This window comes from Odontesthes bonariensis, chromosome 9 (genome assembly GCF_027942865.1).
Source record: "Odontesthes bonariensis isolate fOdoBon6 chromosome 9, fOdoBon6.hap1, whole genome shotgun sequence".
In the NCBI taxonomy this organism is placed as follows: domain Eukaryota; kingdom Metazoa; phylum Chordata; class Actinopteri; order Atheriniformes; family Atherinopsidae; genus Odontesthes; species Odontesthes bonariensis.
The window spans coordinates 10,564,225-10,577,324 of record NC_134514.1 but is presented as its reverse complement, the minus strand read 5'-3'; the positions used below and the strand labels follow the sequence as shown (position 1 = coordinate 10,577,324).

At 41.3% G+C, this 13,100-nt stretch overlaps 1 protein-coding gene across 1 annotated transcript in view; it reads left to right on the top strand.

Moving 5' to 3' along the window:
- Positions 1-12,988, top strand: part of nbeab (neurobeachin b) — a 184,707-nt gene extending 171,719 nt beyond the window's left edge. The window contains exons 49-57 of the mRNA XM_075473089.1: positions 2,626-2,715; positions 3,770-3,947; positions 4,714-4,785; positions 4,932-5,087; positions 5,562-5,732; positions 8,080-8,181; positions 8,397-8,593; positions 9,075-9,226; positions 11,367-12,988. Coding sequence (XP_075329204.1) covers positions 2,626-2,715; positions 3,770-3,947; positions 4,714-4,785; positions 4,932-5,087; positions 5,562-5,732; positions 8,080-8,181; positions 8,397-8,593; positions 9,075-9,226; positions 11,367-11,457 — 1,209 coding nt within the window. The 3' untranslated portion in view covers positions 11,458-12,988. The remainder of the gene's footprint in view (positions 1-2,625; positions 2,716-3,769; positions 3,948-4,713; positions 4,786-4,931; positions 5,088-5,561; positions 5,733-8,079; positions 8,182-8,396; positions 8,594-9,074; positions 9,227-11,366) is intronic.
- Positions 12,989-13,100: the final 112 nt, after the last annotated feature.

Genomic DNA, 13,100 nt, shown 5'->3' with positions numbered 1-13,100 from the left:
ACAGCAACCCCTTGATTCAGACCCCTCTGTGTCACTCAGAAGTAAACAGACAAATTATTCATCAGTGGGACTATTCCTCCTCCTGCCGCTGCCCCTCCTGCCCCCTCTGAACAAACAAAGACAAGCGTGCTGCTGCTACCTTCTGATGGTCTTTGAAGCTGCTGACATACTTCAGATTAATTTCACCTTGATATTCTCATGCTGATTGGATGCTTGACCGTGCTGTCTCTACATCACATAGTGTATAGATTTTAATATGCATTATCTATGATGATAGCAGCATTTGAGACAATCACTTACTGGTAGACATTGTTTAAGACAGTTTTGCTCCTGTATATGGTAGTGCACATGTCAACTCCCAAGCTGTCGCTCAAGAAACACCCTCAGGGTAATTCTTTGTATTTAAGGATTAAAACACAGAAAAGCTTATCTTAAACAAATTTCCATTGGCATGCAAAGAATGGATGGCAGTGTCATCACATGACAACATAGGACAGTTGCTTTCCATGTCTCTGTATGGTTTCTGTTCTGATTTGATCTTTTTTAATCATGTTTATATTACTTGAAAGCCAACAGTGCATTAAAGTAATTTGCTGTCTGTAATCTCTGACATCTATCAAAAGGTTAAAAGATTAGCTTCACATTTGTAGTTGCCACTGTTGATCCCAGGTGTTGTGACTCAGCACGATCCCACGCTGCTTACTGGGTCAATGCAAGGCCATGTCTGCAATCTGTGAGACAGAGCTGTTGTGTTGCTGCATTGCATGAGTGCACTGGAGGAGGCTGCAGGGGGATCATCCTCCACGGAGTCCCTGTCATCAGTTTTGGAACCAAACAGTTGATAGAGTGTGAGCTGCAGCCAGTCACCTCTGAAGCCTTCTGTTTATGCCAAAATTGGACGTGAACAAAGTCATACAGACAAGTAGATGCAGTGTTACGAAGGAGGTTTAGTGCTTAACCAAGCAATGTGGTTGGAGGGGAGATCATTGGCTTTGGCAATGAGTTTACCTTATCAGCAAAAAATCAGAGCCTCAAGTGATTTCAACTCATGAATTACCTGTTAAATACTCCCCAACTCAGACTGAAGGGGAGATAAGTTTTTGACTTACATCACTGAGAATTAGTGTTTAAGCAGCTGAGAGATATTGATGTGTTTTGATTACCTAGCGGAAGAACATAGTCATGTTTTAACCTTCAACAAGTCAAATGCCCATCCCCAACACATGCAATGAGAAAAAAACAATGGTATAATTCTTCACTGTGCTTTCTGGAAATAATTGTTGTGTGAAACATCCAAAAGGCTTCATTTAGCTTCCCAGTTTCCCTGGTAATGGAATCATCTCAAGAAATATGGTGATGTTTTCCACATGGCCCTCTCAGCCTTTCTGATCCTTGTATCGAATTTCTTTATTTGAGCAGACATTGTGACCCTCACCTCAAACCTAACCTTAAATAGCCATGTCAGTTGCTTATTACTTGAGAGACTGTGTTGTAAAGAAATACTGACTAACCCTTAATGGTTCCCAAATGTGCTCACCAATTCATATGAAACTTTCACTGCTATGTGACAGCACTCAACTGTGTGGATGGCGCCTTTTTTGGGTGACGTGGAAGATCGGAAGTGATTTGGGGGGAGGTGGCGGCCTGGTGGCCTGTTGGCCTGTCCTAATTCAGTGTCACCTCCACACTTCCCGTGCCACGTCTCCCACTGTGGCATGTGCTACCCAATGGGTGTTTTTGATAGTGAATGGTGTGTACAGGCCAAAGAAAATGAGGGCTTGTCGCAGAGGCAGTCAGAAAGGCAGGTGAAAGGCTGAGCGATGTATGTTCCATTGTGCACAGTGGCATTGACGGACGTCTACAAGCTCCCCTCTGATGGTGGAAGTGGCTCCAGTCACATCAATCACTTCCACTGTGGAGTGCCTTGCTTTCAGTCAAGCTCAGCAGCTCTTACTGGTTGTTTCTCTCCTCTCTCATTGCAGGCAAAGGATTACTTTTCTCTGTTTTAAATATAGGTTATTTTCTAAAGATAGCAAAAGGTCTAATTCTTCTTTGTTTTTTTTCCTCCTGCTGCTGCTCATTATGAGACTTCAGTGGCTGTTTTATTTATTTTTTCCATTACTCACAAGCTTCTAGACTTATATTTTGTACCCCATAAATCATCCCTCATTGAGATACTGTACCTTTAATGCCCTGCTTGTGAGATGTTGTGCCTCTGTATGTGTGTGTATGCAGACACATCCTTTTTTTTCCCTTTGTTTCAAACACAATAACATCTAAAAGCACGTTGGCCTGCTGCAGTTCTAGCTGGATGTCACTCCAGGTTAACGTTTGTGCAGTTGGGGCCCCTGCTCCTGGAAATGGGAATGGTTAACTGAAGCATGTTAATAGGAAAAGGCTTGTCTCTTCCATACTAACACTTGGATGACTCTGCAGGCTGAGGGGGGAAGGGGGAGCACCCAGGCGGATTGGGAGTACACCCCTTTCCCTTTACCTCCCCCTTCCTCAGAGGCATGGCTGAGTTAGGATTTGCTTGCATTGTCAAGTAACGCATTGACCCATCACTTTGATGCATATTGATTGTGACAGCCGCTCTCTCTCTCCCTCCCTCCCTCTCTCCCGCAGGCCACAGAGGCGCAGATCCAGAGCTTTGGACAGACGCCATCTCAGTTGCTTATTGAGCCACATCCTCCACGCAGCTCCGCCATGCACCTGGTGAGAACACCGAGCATGCTGGGAAAATTCCCTGCATCTTTGAATGTGGTGTGTGCAAGGAGAGGGATGTATGGACCTGGTGTGTGTTGTGGTGAATGTGTTTGTAGGTAGACAAATAATTGAGAGAGACGTCTTACTTCTGTGCCTTTTTTTCAATCCAGTCGTTTTTTCCTTTAATGAAGGTCAAACATTTCAGAAGTTTTACCTCATGTATGTCACAGACCTATGAAATAACAAACAATTTTAAGTACCAATAGTCTGCACTGTTTTATAGCTGAGCTGCTTGCAAGTAGTTAAGTTTAAAGGGAACAGTGCTCCCTGCTGGCCTAATAGCTCCCATCTTTGTGTTGAAAGCTGCTTTTACCTGGCCAGTCCATGAAATGACCAGCCTCATTCTCATTATCCACACATGGCTCTCTGTTTCCCTCCATCCAGGAAATTTAAAAGCAGATCTTTCTAAGAACCTTTTCTTCAATATTCTACTTTCGCAAAACACAAGAATTCCCTTTCACATTCACATGAACACTTCTTTCAGCAACATCCAGGATGAGATTAGAGCTATAACTGGATCATTCACCAAGTATTCCTGGTATCAGTTATTTTGGCTCTTGCTACACATGAAGCATAACTTAGAATGTTAGAGACTGAGGGGAATTTTGAAGTGAAAAGGCAAAGAAAAAACTAAATATTAATTTCTTTCAGTGCTTCATTTTTGTGTACCAGACTAGATATTTCTGATACATGTGTGTGTGTATACAGCATCTCATATGAACTTCTCCATCCCAGTTTTCCCTTTCTACCACCGTGTCAAACAACAGAGGGGACAGTGCACGAAGTTCTCCTCTGTGTCTGAACCTAGTCACCCCACCCCTGCCAAAACCGCCACACTAATTCTTCTTGCATTCTTTTTCCCCTCATCTTTTCATACCTTCCCTATCTCCTCTTCCTCCTGTACACATTTGCTTGTGATCATCCGCTCCAACCATCATACCCCGTTATCCTTTTCCGCACTTTGTCTTTTCTCTCTTCCACTCAATAGTGTCTCCTTCCACAGAGTCCTCTCATGTTCAAGGACCAGATGCAGCAGGATGTCATCATGGTTTTAAAGTTTCCATCCAATTCGCCTGTAACCCACGTGGCTGCTAATACTCTGCCCCATCTTACCGTTCCTGCTGTGGTTACTGTCACCTGCAGCCGCCTCTTTGCCGTCAATCGATGGCACAACACTGTTGGTGAGTGGTGCCAAACTTGCACAAGAGGTGATATTTTCAAATGTAGACACACGCTGTTGGAAGAAATGTGGGCCTCACCACACGTGATACCTACCACAGCAGTTGTAAAATCTCTTCATCACCGTCACTAAAAAAACCTGCCCACTGTTCATAATAGAGCTGTAGCCAGCTGTCTATGAGAGCGGCTAGCACCTCCCAGGTAAGCTGACCATGAGTGTTTCCACATGTTCCTTTTCAGACATGTGTGAACAACATTATCCACAGAATCCCTCCCAGAGAATCAGCCTCACCTCAGGGTCAGAGGGCCAAAGCAATGGTTACTAGGAAATTAGGCTGCAACTGTGCCACATTTTCCTCACACGTCCCCATCTGTCATGGTAGAAATATATAAGGCTCAGAACCAAAGAGTGCACAGTGTGTGGCTGCTCTTAATGAACACAGCTGCAGCCCCCCTACCATCCTGTTGGAAATGAGGGAAATGTGTTGTTTTTTGTTTTTTTTAAATGGGGATACTAACAAGGTCTCCATATTTTCAGGGTTGTTGCTGTATCAAAATTGAGTCAAGAAACTCATTCACAGGGATGAAATGTCTCCAGTGAGTTTGATAATGCCAAAAAGGAAAAAAACTGTTGAAAAATCAGCTTAACCTCCTATACTATCATCTTATGGAAAATTATGAATGAACTTATCTCTAGAAAGAGAATAGATGTTTATGTATGAATGTGCAGTGGCCAATAACAGCCTTTATGTATGTACCTGAATCCAGGTCTGCGAGGAGCTCCAGGTTACTCCCTGGAACAGGCCCATCACCTTCCTATAGAAATGGATTCTCTGGTTGGTGAGTAAGCTTGAAAGGAAAATACAGTTGGGGGGGAAAAAAGTATTTTATATATCTTGTAGTTGTAGAAGCTATCATTTATAATTTGAGAATTCCCTACAGCACCTCAGATTCTGTTCTGTTTTGGGTCCGTTCCCCCCCCCCAGCCAACAACGCTGGAAGCAACAAGCGTCAGATCACAGACCTAGTGGACCAAAGCATCCAAATCACCACACACTGTTTTGTGGTGACAGCTGACAACCGGTACATCCTGGTGTGTGGCTTCTGGGACAAGAGCTTCCGTGTGTACTCCTCTGAGACAGGTAGGTTAGAGTGTAAACTCTATTTCCTACAGAGGTGTGCACTGATGTGTGGAGGACTGAGTGCTATGACAGTAATGATACAGTTCTGGTGCAACTCTCCCATGAAACACTGTGCATAAAAATAGATTAATATGCTATAATCTATTGAAATTTAGAAAAAGTAAAACTGTCCATGTGATTATGTTGCAAGGAGACACAGATTATGTTTCAGTATATAAAACTGATTATGATGCAGATGGTCAGGAATGCCTCAAATGGTTCTTGGATGATTATGAAGGGTTTAAGGAATACTGAGACTTTTCTCTAATTCTGGATACATTTACCTTTTTGGCATCTTAATTCTTTATCTGAAACTGATAGAGGTAGAAAACTAAATAGCTTGTTTAGCATTTAGTGAACCTGTTCTTTTTGTATGCGTGTGTTTGCGTTTCAAAATCTTGCACTGAAATCGTGTTTGCTCGTTATTTTCCTTAGGCAAGCTGACCCAGATAGTTTTTGGCCACTGGGATGTGGTGACATGTCTGGCCAGATCAGAGTCTTACATTGGTGGAGACTGCTACATTGTCTCTGGATCTAGGGATGCTACTTTGCTGCTGTGGTACTGGAGTGGGCGACACCATATTATTGGCGACAACCCGAATAATGGTGAGTGAGAATATGAAAGTGCCATGCATGTACGCATTGTGTATGCCGTAGGATCGACCTCTGGACACAAGGTTGCAGGAATATTTTAACCTTATTCAGCATTTTACCTTTTGAAATTCATTCCTCATTGTGAAATGAGACACTATAGTTTTTAAAAATTACTTATACAGGACACAAGTCTTTGATCAGCACTGAAAAAGTCATTCTGCCTTAGAAACCAAGCAATGTGGAGAGACTGGAAGAGGATAAATTATCTGCACTGTAGCTCTGATATATTGGTTTGATTAAAGCTACTGAGTTCTGCTGCTTTCAAGTAGAAAACTCCAGATGTCTTTGCATTCTACTGCTCTGTTCATTTAGTTGTTTATGTTAAATATAGTAGGTCTACATTCAGGACAGTCTATTTGGGTTTGGGAAAGCACCTATACAGTTATAATACAGTACAAGCAAGAAGCACTATATATAGTGTGGAATGGAAAAACTCGAAATAAGGAAGAAAGTGTGTTTTTATTTAATTTCTGGGTAACAATACAACATGTGTATGTGAGAAAATCTTGTGTTTCCAATTGTCAAAGATTCTAGGAGCTTTGGATTAGTTGCGAGTGTCCTCTAATTAACTTCACTGAGGCTTTGACAGTTCATTAAGAATTTCAGCTTGGATGCCTCCAATTAGCAAGGGGCAACAGCACTTGTGTTACTGCAGCAGGAAAATGGCATTCCCCTGATATTCACACTACACAATGAATCTTCAGTGGACAAAAGGAGAGACTGAAGAAAGTAAGGAAGCAACATAATTAAAGAGTAGCGACAGTGGGGTGGAAGATGATTTAGATTGGCTACAAACATTCTGTATAGATGTATACATACAATGTAGACAGCCAAATATGGTTATGCACAAATACCGATGGAAGGTATCTGCCAACGGGGATAAACCACAACCACCTCTTCATATTTTCACAACAGAAGAACGAGTATTTATCTTCATTCTTTTACTAAGTCGCTGTTTGATTTAACAAATTCTTCCAGGATTTTAATTCTAGTGATTATATTGTCTGTATTGCTGGTTAAAGGTTGTGTGAATATGTAGCAGCAGTCTACAATACCAATACTCCGTCATACTGCAGGTGTGGCACGAGCAAGAAATTGATTTCACCCACGCCCCAAAAGGCTGTACGTGTGTGACATCCGTGATAATTAAAAGGACTTCAAGTTCAATCATTGCTTGCTTTTCAGACTCAGCCCATCACACGATTATAAAGGGAAAATTGCACCAGGTTAATTATGGTGGCTGAATCCAACTTTTCCCAAGGGCTTACCACAGGATGGGGACAAGCTGGATGCAGGGTGATAGAATCTTTTGTTGGGCAGGTGAGCTTGCCTTTTTTCCCTGGAGGTTATTTTTGACACTTGTCCTATTCAGGCCCCTGTCAGCAGCGGGTGCTGGGACTGACAAGGCTGCTCAGGTCCTGGTCTCTAAGGGAAAATGATGCATCGATCGCAGTCCAGCTCAGTGACTGGACTGCAGCAGCTATGGAGGTGACAGGCCAAGCAAGAGGAGGTTGAGATGATGATTGTGGGGTCTAACACATTTCTCCATAATCTTTCAGGATGATGCTGTCCTATTAGTGAAAAGAGAAACTTTACAGGGAATTGGCTGAACTTGAGGCACATGTACACACCAACAACCTGACACGAAATATTCGGATGTGTTTTCAAACAAATTGCTACAAAACTATAGAGAAAATTTAAATATTTCCTAAAATTGAACCCATCCACCCATTTTATACCTACTTTACCAGATTCAGGGTTGCAGACTAAAATCTAAATCATAGATAACTTCGAAGATCATCTTTGCATTTATGATTTAATACTGTATCTAATAACAGTGCTACTACTAATAACAATAAAGCTATAGATTCACTTTTTTTCCCCTCCTAATTGGTGATGAGGGTATTTCAGAGAAGCTTCTGCTTTCATTGTTGTGGCGAGTAGTTGAGGTCAATGGCTCCAGGTGCCATGTAACACCCCTTACTAACCTCTCCCCCAGCTATCATCAATCATGTGACATGTGGGATGAAATCAAGTGGCTTGGCGGCCATCACAGCATTCTTGCATTTACATAACAATTTTAAAAGACTTTTCTGCTGGCGGATGTATGTCACAATCTCAGCGTTTGTTTTCATATGATTTTTGTTGGCCAATAAATGTTTGGTGGTGTCTTTGAAACTTTGTCTTAATTATTTAAGATTACAGTCAGTATATTATTCAGATTGTGTGGGCAATGTTTTTACCACTGCACCACTGATTTAATCAATTAAGCCTAAATATTTAATTTAACTTTATCTAGGTGACTACCCAGCACCACGAGCAGTTCTGACTGGTCATGACCAGGAGGTTGTGTGTGTGTCAGTCTGTGCAGAACTGGGGCTCGTCATTAGTGGAGCCAAAGGTTAGTGTGCTTCTTTGCTTTTTCATGTTACCATCAGCAGGCAAAAAAACAAAAAAAAAAAGAAAAAAAAAAAAAGGGGACACATGTACAACTCTGATGATTTAAACTAGAATATAGGCATATATGAACATGTCACACACATCTAGACTACAATTTTCATGATTCATTTCTTTATAAGCACAAACTCGTCATACTCGTATGTTTTGGTTTGGTAGAGGGTCCATGTCTGGTCCACACCATCACGGGGGACCTTCTACGAGCTCTGGAGGGACCAGACAACTATCAGCTCCCACGGCTCATCTCTGTGTCCAGCGAGGGCCACTGCATCATCTATTATGAGAGGGGCTGCTTCTGCAACTTCAGCATTAATGGAAAACTGTTGGCACAGATGGAAGTCAATGATTCCACCAGGGTAAATGGTGCCCCGACATCACTCCACAAACGTGAAGAATGCAGCCTTACTTGCATTGGACCAGTTAAATCTTCCATACATGAGTTTTGACATATATACTGACTACTTGTAGAACCACATAGTCTTTGCAGAATGTCAGAGGCTAGCAGGGAATTCAACAAACAGATGTAGTATGCTTAGAATATTTAATGGCTCAGGGCCTTGGCATTTTGTTTGGAGGGTGTTAAAAGACTCAAAAGACATTTTGATACAATAATATGCAATTGAAGATAACTATCCATTAATGCACATCAAAAAGTACATTATCATACTTAACCTTTTGATCTTAAATAAGGGTCATCTATTTAAGTATAGTCTCATGAAAACCATGTTTAGTTAAATACTATTTTGAAATCTGCAGCAACAATAACTCTTCTGCAGAAGTAACAATGAATGTGAAACTGGAGGTGACATGTTGAACTTCGCTCTGTCCCTATTGAAGGCAATTCTCTTGAGCAGTGATGGCCACAACCTGGTGACAGGCGGCGATAACGGCGTGGTGGAGGTGTGGCAGGCTTGTGACTTCAAGCAGCTCTACATTTATCCAGGCTGTGATGCAGGCATCCGAGCCATGGACCTATCACATGATCAAAGGTCAGTAAAGGTAGTTTTATGATAGGAGTGGTAAGTACCATCACTGGTAGACATCGGCTAAGGGTAGGCGTCCATTGTTCCGTCAACGCAAGCCGTATCCAACGCATTCAGTTCATTTTCAATGAAATCCGGCCGATCGTTGTCGCCGTGCTCGCAAAGCATGCTGGGATTCCGGCACGGCGAGCGGGGGACCGGCGGCACGTCAAAAAGTTGGGCTCGCTCGAAGTTTATGCAAATTTGCCACGGCAGACGGAGTGCGTTACCCAATGACAGTAGATCATGTAGTTTTTTTTCCCTTTGTTTATTCACCCCTGAACGTTTCGGGTATTGCTCATGTCATTGCTATTGCGGGCAAAATGAACAGCAGCAGTGGCCAGAATGGCTGTGCTAAAACGATTGTTGGCGAATAAACACACCTAAAACATCAGGCAATTGTGTGAGCATCTCCACTTTTGCAGTAAAGTAATGACCATCAAGGAATAGAGGTTCAATCCAGTGCATCAAATTCTTTCATGGGCAGAGGTGGAGTAGTGGATTAAACGTTATCAATAATTGTGATAGGCATTCATTTCAACAAAAGAACCAAATCACACCCATGGCCATGTTTTCACAAGATGTCTTGTTCATGTTTCATTTTTAAAATCAGAGAAAAGGTGCAGGGACAGGTGATGCAGCAAGAAGGAGATCTCCTGTGTCGCAGCAGCAGCACAATAGCAGCTCTCCTCGCTCGCAGATCCACATCCATGGTGCAATATGAAATAATGTTCCATTGCTGACGATTTATACACATTAATTTCCCTCCAAAACGCTGAAACTTCGGTTGGTTAAAATCACAAGTTATTTACTTTCCCCCGGAGCCATTCTACCGTATGTTCTATCAACAACTTCGTACACACGCCCACTGTAGTAGCAACACGGCGACACTAGGCATCCAATCCGGCGAGTTAAGTTGACGTGACGGAACAATGGACGCCTACCGTCAGAGGACAATAAAACTGTGGTGATCAGCTTAAATCGGTCTCCTCCCTCTTCTCTGGTTTGTGCCACACAAAAATCTGTCAGTGTAAATGTTCTTATTGAGTTTGGAACTTTAGAAATCTCACCCAGGCGTGGGCTCAGATTTGTGAATCTCATGTTTGCATACATGTAGGTTCTGCAGGGAAAAAACCAAAGCCATGTGCTGGTTGAGTTTTATGGCTCGTCTGTGTATATTTTAGAAAGGGAACAGTCTTAGTGAAAAATGACAGAGATATCTTGTGTCAGTGCATACATAAAGCATAACACAGAGCAGACATGCATAAGTCAGTTTGCTGATCAGCTGCTTATTTTCCAAGTTTACATTCTTTAAGACTGGTTAGGGGTCACATAATAGATGCCTGGATGGCGTCTCAAAGGCCACAGGGTTCGTTATGAGAGCCTGATGTAATCATGTGACCCTGGCAGTCAAGAGGTTACAGAGGCTGAATATTCAAGCTGTACTTTACAGCGACAGGCTAAACGTCCCTCAGCACTTACAGACAAAAAACAGCAGTCTATTTTAAGCAAGTTAAGTCGTCAACATCATAACTGCACAACCTGAGGATAAGCAGATGATGGTTGAACATGAGGAAATTCAATTTAAGTGGTTAGTCATCCCTTCTTATGATGGCAAAAATGAATGCAACTGAATTTGACGATGCCGTTTAACAAATCACTTAAATATTTTTAAAAACCCTTTGACTCGGTTGCAACCTTTTGCCCCATTAGGTAGCACAAGTGAGCTGGGGTCTGTAACTCCATTTAAAAAGGGCTATTCTACATCAGCTCTGTTCATTGTGCTTCAGCATTTAAGCCCTTGGGGTGTAGCAATAAAAGGCAACCCTGTGAAATCAGCTGCTTTCGTACATACCAGCCAACGTGGACAAGAGTTGCAGAAAGACACTGCGACTTGAGTTTTCAGAGGAACCAAATGATTTGCTGATGTGCCTCTCAAATTCGCCAATTTTCCCTATGCACTGAAATATTCCTCAGCAATGAACATTGTATGTTACACACACCTTTAAAGTGTACACAAAACAACCAATTTTTGTTCTCTTAACTTTCTAATCTGTTTCTGACGATGGCGTTTCACATTTTCATCCATGGTTTTGTTGCTCCTCAGAACTTTGATCACAGGCATGGCTTCTGGCAGCATCGTGGCATTTAACATAGATTTCAACCGATGGCACTTTGAGCATCAAAACAGGTACTGACGAGAGATGAACGCACATGGCAGAATGCTAGTTTGGAGGATTAGAGGAGCCCCTACTGCCCAGTGACTGAACTGCGCTGCAAAAGATCCCAAGAGCATGGAGGGGATCTAGTCACCAGGAGAACATCAGCGTGGCAAAGAACTGGGTGTCCATACGTTCATCTGACAACTGAGGCTAACGTGTTACTTTTTATCTGCTGCTAAAAAAAAAACAAAAAAACAAAAAAAAAACAAATGCACATATGGATGATTTTCACATCTTACCTGAGCACCAGCTGAAGTATTCTCCAGCCGAATCAAGCAGCTCCGTTTTGAGTATGGAGAAACCGAGATCATAACATTTATAGTTAAGTTATTCAAATATACTCAATGCTCGTTTTCAAACTGTGAAATAGCAAAGCAGAATTAATCCTCTAATTGGGGACGTGTATACAACATTTTTTATGGCCGATACAAAAACTTGGAACATTTTTATAAGACAAGAACTGAACTGTATGCACAGGTGTTCTTAAGTTTCTTACCTGTAAAGGCTGAAAAGATCTAAATGCTGTTCGACAAGCCACCGTGTTATTAATGTTTCCATCATGCAAGTCATGACTAAATGTTAACATTGTCATTGCATTAAGATATTAGTTGGTTAGTTACATGTATAAAGCCATTATTTAAGAAAACAGTAGTCCAATGTGTTAAAAAAAGAAAATGTTCATTGTTAATTTGTTGTTTGTTAATGTCAGAAAAGACAAAATTGTAAGTTTAGTCTTTTGTGATAAATGTTTTTGATACGTCAGCTACATTAACTGTGATATTTCCATATTCATTCAAATTGAAGAGTATAGTATTTAATAATAACACACATTACTGTAAGAGCAAACCTATTGTGAGATATATGGAACGAGTTTATTAACAGGAGTCTCCAGAGGGTTAAATACCAGATTTGTTGAAAAATATCTATTTATTACTGTGTTTGTAGCAAAGTTGTTCAACATTTCGTAAAAGTGAAATTTTAAAGACGTATAACTGATGGAACTTCCAACATTAATACTATACCAGTACCGTACCCCCCCAGTTTGCCGCCTTTTGCGTTGGCTTGACCACTTTATGCTGTCTGGTAAGCAATATTATCGCTGAATTGCAAAATAGGTCAAAGGAAGGTTTTCAGTTTTCTGGCAACATGTTCTACTAAGAAACAGGACAAAAATGACTTGACTATTTTTGGAATGCTAGCCAAGTCGAAGGGTTTCTATGAGCTGTCTCTAAACAAATAAAAATGGCCTTTTTTTTTTCTCCCCTTTAAATTACAGGTGCTACACCCCCTTCCCAAAGCTGACATTTTGCATGCTAAGACATTCTGGAAGAAGCGGGTTAACTTTGTTTTCGGCAAATTTAAGTGAGGAAAAAAAAAATCATTTTGAAGATATGCTGCAATCGAGTATTGCTTTGAAATTTCATGGTTTTTTTTTTCATTTATTTCAAGATGTTTTGCATACATTTTTGGATGAAATTGAACATGTTTGAAGTTGTGATTTCATGAAGGAGAAAAAAATTGAATTGCATTCATTTTATTTTTTAATAAAGTTGAGTAAATGCAAAAAAGTGATGTTATTCATCAATGCTGTAAATCCATGTTAGATTTGTCTCCAAGTC